General features: G+C 53.8%; 2 protein-coding genes across 2 annotated transcripts; both read left to right on the top strand.

Moving 5' to 3' along the window:
- The first annotated feature begins 570 nt into the window (after nucleotides 1–570).
- Nucleotides 571–1,244, top strand: PHACADRAFT_265956 (uncharacterized protein). The gene has a single exon (XM_007402425.1). It carries the CDS (start codon nucleotides 844–846, stop codon nucleotides 1,030–1,032), a length of 189 nt encoding a protein of 62 aa, XP_007402487.1. The 5' UTR covers nucleotides 571–843; the 3' UTR covers nucleotides 1,033–1,244.
- Nucleotides 1,245–2,615: 1,371 nt separating this feature from the next.
- Nucleotides 2,616–4,808, top strand: PHACADRAFT_265953 (uncharacterized protein). The gene is made up of 6 exons (XM_007402424.1): nucleotides 2,616–2,639; nucleotides 2,814–3,139; nucleotides 3,198–3,362; nucleotides 3,418–3,647; nucleotides 3,709–4,165; nucleotides 4,227–4,808. The coding sequence occupies exons 2-6, from the start codon at nucleotides 2,967–2,969 to the stop codon at nucleotides 4,732–4,734; spliced, it is 1,533 nt and encodes a 510-aa protein (XP_007402486.1). The 5' UTR covers nucleotides 2,616–2,639; nucleotides 2,814–2,966; the 3' UTR covers nucleotides 4,735–4,808.
- The last annotated feature ends 1,937 nt before the right edge of the window (nucleotides 4,809–6,745 follow it).

Below are 6,745 nucleotides of genomic sequence, written 5' to 3'. Positions count from 1 at the left end.
AGGCAGCTGGCTGGCAGCTGAGAGATCCTAGGCGCGAGCGACTCGAACGCGTATACTTACGCGTCTTGGCCGGCACCAGCGTAGGCATTTGACCCATGGTCAGCTTTTCTCTCGTCACCCAAACTGGACAAAGACCAGCAGCCGAGAGCGCTCGGGGGCTTGGCCGCAAGACTGTCACTGATATGACAACGATCCTGTGATGGGCGACCTGTTCCCACAAGCGACGGCAATGCGCGGCGCGCGTGGTGAGGGGGTTACGAGTCCCTGCGGCAGGAGCAGACAGCGCAATGAGCAGCCATCAATGGAGAGAGCGACTACTCTGATCTCGAGCAGCAGAGGCCAGCGGTCACAGTGGTCACCAGTCTGGTTTGCACCGGATACTGCGCGAGGAAAAAAAAATCGTCACGGGCCGCCCCGAACGCCACAAAGTCGCTGACAAAAAGGTGTTGCAATGCCGTACTGTCAAAACCGCAGAACGAGCACTCTTGGGACCCGGATGTTTTCATTTCGGAAAACATTATTATACGTTATTGTGTCACACCCAAAGAAACAAAACAAAAAAGGTTGATTACGCGACGGTAATACTTCCCAACAGCAAGTACTTCGGAGGTTGTACACATAGTAGACATTAATGGAGAGAAGACATACATTAGTAGGTACTACATCAGATACATCTTGGTAAACTATGTTACACTCCTCCGCAGTTGTATACTCATGAGGATTCGGCCAGTGTGCCCCAGTGGTAAGCGCAGAAGTAAACCTGCAACACATAGGAGCTAAATAGCGGCACCGGAGTTGAAGTTGAGGCAGTGACACAGGCGATGGGTGCCGTGGTGGGTCAGGATGAGTATGCCCGGCCTTTGGTCAGCTAGTGCAGGCTTGGCTAAGTCCCAGCTAAGTCGTCCAGAGCACATATTTAGCGCATGGCGATCGCAACACCGCAGCATATGGCCTAAGATGCTTACGTCTCAAGGTGCTTACCGCGTGGTATGCAAGCTCCCTACCAGCACACAAGATGGGGCATGGCTCTAGCTGCGCTGTTGCCTTGGGTCCTTGCTCCACCGATAGCGATGTAGCCTTGCTGAACGTGAGAGGTACGTTGGCAGGGGTATGCCCGAGAGTCCAGAGACGTCGTGAGCGTCGGCCATTGTAATTTCGTCAGAGCATCGTGGAAGACGTGGGGGGTGAGTTTGAGGCTTTGAGTAGCATGCAGAAAGGATCATGTTACGTTGAAACACTGAAACGATGTTCGCGCGCTTGCTTTCGTCCCGCCGCGCCATCACTTTAACTTTAGGGCAGGCGTCCATGTATCTTGGCGCAAACGCCTGCCGGACTCGGGTCTGCCTTAGAGCACTGTTCTTATGTGTTTATGTTCAATTTGAGTCTGGTAGCAGTGTAGGCATGTGCGCTGTATACAAATGCATGCGTTGAAACGTAAAAAAGCTGACGGCGGACGCACAGTTGTCAACGCACTGTACTGGCCCTCACCCTTAGAACATCCACGCGTGTGCTGCGCGGGACAGGGTGGTAGATGCCCTTCCTCTGTAGCCGGGACGCGGTTTCCTGGTGGCCCTCTTTAATCCTCTAACATCGCGCGTGGCCGCCCGGCCATTCCGATTCAAGACTTTTTACACATCAACATCACTATACACTTGCCTCCACATCCGAAGGCACAGGCTGTGAAACAGGTCCTGGAACCGTTGGCGACGCCAAACCCGTGGCCGCCGATTGTTCAGACAACGCTCGTGCACCCAAACAAGCATCTCTGCAAGGCCCAGCGCGCGCTTCTCCACTTGTTTCGGAGACGCCGTTGCCGGTTCCTTTGCACCATGTGGTGCAGATCTCCTGAACGGCACCTTGTTTGCCCGGGCCGCGAACCTGACTGTGGACAGGCTTGATTGGATGCGCGAGGGCGAAGAGCAGTGCAGGTGGGACCTCAAGGGGTCATTGGAAGCTTTAGCATAGTAATGCGTAGTACTGGCATGCGATATATGTACTATAGTAGAGTTCGTCCGGCATGGTGTGGAAAGGAAAGGAAAAAACCTTCGAACGCCACGAAGCCGTCGTAAAGCGCTTGTGACTCCCGGAGCGTTCAACCAGCAACGCACAGGGCCGGATGCTGCTCACAGTCATATATGCAAGTACCACATTTAATACTCTCCTCGCTACGATTCTTGTCTTGCGTATGCTCAAAAGGCTATTTCCGGCTCCGTGTTCACCGGAACGCAAAATGCCGCCGGAAATACGTACTAGCGCCCACAATGTCTCACCAGAGCCAGTTGCTGTGGCGCTAAACTCGACCACCGCTGTTTTTTTCCTGCTGCAATACAAAGTGGTATGTCGCTGACTTTACATAATTGCTTACATGACTCTGTCTGCATGTGTTGTATTGAGCAAAGCGTGTGACTAGTGCTAGCGCGTGAGAGTAGGATATCGGCTATTGCTTCACGTGATGCTTGACATTGCACGTTACAACAATTGGTGAGCTTCGCACAGCATCATGCCTGCGCGCCGCGCGTTCACTTTACCGGCTGAATAGGACAAACTAGGCTTCCTCACGGGCATTTTCCCCGAAACCGCATGTGAAGACACGTCCACAGGCGACCAGCAGGTGAGAGTGCTTGGTGCGAGGAAATACGTGTCTCATTCTCAGACGACGCTAGACTCTCCAATCTCCACGTTAAACACACTTCCATTGTAGCTGACCCTGATGCATCAGGCTGTGCCGCAGGGACACGTAACAGCGCGTTCGCATACGGAGCACGCCGACGTCATGCTGCTGATGTAGCGGCTCTGGTAGTACATGGAGACCTGGTGTTGTGACTTCGCCGCCTTGCAACCACAATTACAAATGGTGTTACAGATAGTGCAGGTGACCGTGTCAAGATACCTTTCTGCGTAGATATAAAAGTATGGTCAATCCTGACACTCCTTGAGCAGAACGCTCCTACAATCGCATAGTTGACATGGACGCAAGCTCTGAGCAACTCAACGTCCGCTTCCCCAAGCCGGCTCTCGTGCCGTCCTCTATTGTATCCACCCCCACCATTCACGCTGGCCGGACTCCCGAGTCTACTCAGGCCGTCCTCGACTGTCTCAAGGACAACCACCAGCGATTCCACATATTGGGCTTTCACAAGTGATGTGTCCGTCTACCCTCTGTTTTCGTCTTCACTAATAGCGGTCTTGAAATGCAGTCATGCATCACATCACCTTCTGGCAATCTACGCGATGGGCGCGAGTGCTGAAGTGATACGAGGAGCATATGACACCCATATCGCATACCAGCGGCCTGCTAAGGATCGAGTCTGCGCGGCGACAGTCGACGAGAAGAATTGGAAGGACCACCTTGGAGACGAAATGTTTGTCTTCGGTGTCATTACTACCCTGCGCTGGCTGATATCCCCGTTAATGTAGGTATTATCAAGCTTACGTCTCATTCTTCTCTCAGCTCCTCCTGTCGCAGCAGACCAAAGGGCTCCAAACCATTCTGGAAGACTACGTCTTCTCGACAGACGCGAACCTCGTTGCGGGCAAGAATGGAGTTAAGCCGTACATGCTTGGCCGCTTCTACTCAGGCTTTTTCCACCCGTTGATTCACATTGCCTACGGGGCTGAGTTTGGTCTGCCTGGCCTGGCTGCTGAAGGTGTGCAGTACAATTTTTATTTATTTCTGAAGTCTTGCATGCTGAGAGGATTGTATCGCAGGCCTGGCGCAGGCTGCAGTGCACTCACTCGATACAGAAGCGATATTTACCCCAGAATTCTTTAATGTGGACTCTGTCGACACCCTTGCCTCTCGTCTCAGCTCGCTCGCCGTCTCCACAGCGGGCGCTATGGGTTTGAACACCCCATCGGCGGACGTACATGCCCTTACTATCCTGTCGCGCATAGAGAAGGACACGGACTTTGCGCCAGAGAACCTTAAGCTCCCTGATCTTCGCAATCTAGGCTCTGTATACAGCGTTGTTGTCAGTCAAGCCGACGGCAAGCTCTTGAAGTACGCTGAGGAATGGTCCAAGACTGTCATACCGGACCGAGATGTTCTGAAGAGGAAGTTCGAGGAGCTTGTGTGGATGAATACTGTGATTTACGGCGTCGGAGGCTGGGGAGGTAGAGCGCTGGGAGGGGACGAGAAGGGCAAATTTAACGGCGACTTCATCCTGTAAGTCGCGTTCGGTGTCGTTCCAGACTTTGATACAGCTGCTGACCGCATACCCTCACAGCATGCACGGCGTTACCTCTGTGATGATGACCGCGTCTCTTCTCAATACCCTTAGTCTCAACTCTACTGTCCTTCTCCTCCGTGCGTACTTTGTCTTCTCTCTCCTTGCGTACACGGTACGCGGTCGCCCCGCGCTCCCTATCAAAGACTTCTACGCCAACACGTCGCTCTACCCGTCGCCGCCTGGCGCCCAGCCTGCTGCGGCCAAGGACACCATTGAGCCCTCCACGGCGCCGAATCCGTGGCTGCCAATCGTCCAGACGACGCTCGTGCACCCGGATGAGCACCTTTGCAAGGCGCAGCGTTCTCTTATGCACTTTGCCGTGTGCTACGGTGGCACGGAGCTCGGAGCGTTTGCGCACTCGGGCCTGCAGGGTGCGGAGGTGCTCGACGGAACGCTCTTCGCCAGGGTGGCGGCCCTCACCGCGGACAGGCTCGGCTGGATGCGCGAGGGAGAGGGAAAGCGGGGATGGGACTTTAATGGGTTCTCTCAAGTGTCGAAGATTTAAGGCGGTTAACCAGCGATTTGCTTGAATCAAGGTTGTAGAATATAAATGATACAGTGATTATATGCTAAGTGCGGCTGCTTTAACGAGATCACTGGAGGTGGAAATCTAGGCCTCGACAGTGTCCTGGCCCGGCGCTGAAACGATCGTCAGGTACAACTCCAGGAACTCCGGTTATCACCGGCCAATGTAGTGACGCCTCGATAGCAGGCTCGTCCCACGCCGGTTTCTTGTACGTCGCATCCCTTGCCCAAATGGGATGCAATAAGACGCACGTGGTCCCCCACGGAGCGCAGCAACCGGACCTGGCTGGCGAGTCTAAGACGGCCCAGACGGTTTTACAAGAAACCGGCATGGGGCGAGCCTAGAATCAGGATGTTACTAGTAGTAGGAGCATCTCTCGGTGCCACGTGACTAAAGAGCTGGTGAGAGATTGGTTAAATATTGGCTCTTAACAAGTTGTCTATGTTTGGCACTGATGTACTAGCGCACGTTCAGGCCCTAGGGGGCCAACCTAGGATAATGGGAATCAGATAAAATAGAATGCTAGAGGTGGTGGGAGAGATCCGGGAGCACGCGAGAGCTCGGAAAGTAGTCGCGAGTTGGCTTCGGGGACCGGCGAGGGCGCCGTACGCTGCGTGTGGCGTTGAGAGAGGAGCGCGGGGACTCAGAAGTTAGTAGAACATTATGTGAACACAGGGGAATCTCGTCGCGCTATATACATCTGAGTGGAAGCTACAAGAGGAGCAGGAAAAACGGAATCATATATAAGTGCGTCATGTTCAAGCGCAAAGGGGGTCGAACAGGCGGGAGTCATGGGGCTCGGGCTACCGGAGGCGTTGTGGCGTTGTGGCGGTTGTTGAGGCGGAGTCGGGTGCCTGGTGCGAAGGATCGTGCAAAAGGGCGTTTATTGCACGCCGCGTAGGGCGCGTCAGGCACACAGCTTGAAACATGACATAGCAACGCATAACGCTGACATGCGATATATGCACTACAGTAAAGCATCCTCGCCTGGCATGGTGTGGAAAGGAAAGGAAGTAACCTTTGAACGCCACAAAGCTGTCGCAGAGCGCTTGTGACTCTCGGAGCGTTCAACCCGACACACACGGCAGAATATTAATACTGCTCGCATGTGTCGTATGAGAGCAATACGGCCAATACCGCAGTACTTGTCACGAATCTTGTATTGCTCATGTCCGAAGGCTATGTCCGGCTCCGCGTTCACTTGAACGCAAAATGGCATGTACTAGCGCCCAAGAAGTCGCCAGAGTCGCTGTGGCGCTAACCCAATTGGCTTTTTCCAGCTGCAGGACAAAAAAGCGTGCGACTACCGCACGAGAGTAGGGCATCGTTTGTTGTCTCATGCGATACAGTGCTTGACATTGCGCATGCACGTTACGTCACGGTCGGATAGTGAGCTTCGCAGCACATCTGTGTGCCGCGTGTCACGGTTCACTTTACTAACGACATACGTCGCACCAGGCTTCATTGCGGAGACATTCGCCGAACGCGCATGCGAAGGCATATCCTCAAGCGATTAGCAGGCAGGAGTGCTTGGTGAGAGGAAACCCCAACGCTACGTGCCCCATCCTCCCAGACGACGTAAGACTCGCTAATCTCTCCATTAAATACACTTCCGTTGCGGCTGGTACTGATGTATTAGGCTGTACCGGAAGGACACATAATGGTGCGTCCATATTTGGAGCACCCTGGCGTCACGCTGCTAATGTAGCAGTACACATCCAGGTGTTGTGACTTCGCATATTGTGTCCACAATTACAAATGGTGCTACAGATAGTGCAGGTGACCGTGTCAAGACATCCTTCCCGTGTGGATATAAAAGTACGGTCAGTCCCGGCACTCCTTTGGCAGGACACTCCTACAATCGCACAGCTAACATGGACGCAAGCTCTGAGCAACTCAAAGCCCGCTTCCCCAAGCCGGTGATTGTGCCATCCTCCATTGCACCCATCCCCACAATCGACCCTGGCAGGACCCCCGAGACTACTCAGCA

The sequence above is a fragment of the Phanerochaete carnosa genome, assembly GCF_000300595.1.
Source record: "Phanerochaete carnosa HHB-10118-sp unplaced genomic scaffold PHACAscaffold_151, whole genome shotgun sequence".
Lineage (NCBI taxonomy): Eukaryota > Fungi > Basidiomycota > Agaricomycetes > Polyporales > Phanerochaetaceae > Phanerochaete > Phanerochaete carnosa.
This window is presented reverse-complemented; position numbering and strand designations above follow the sequence as displayed.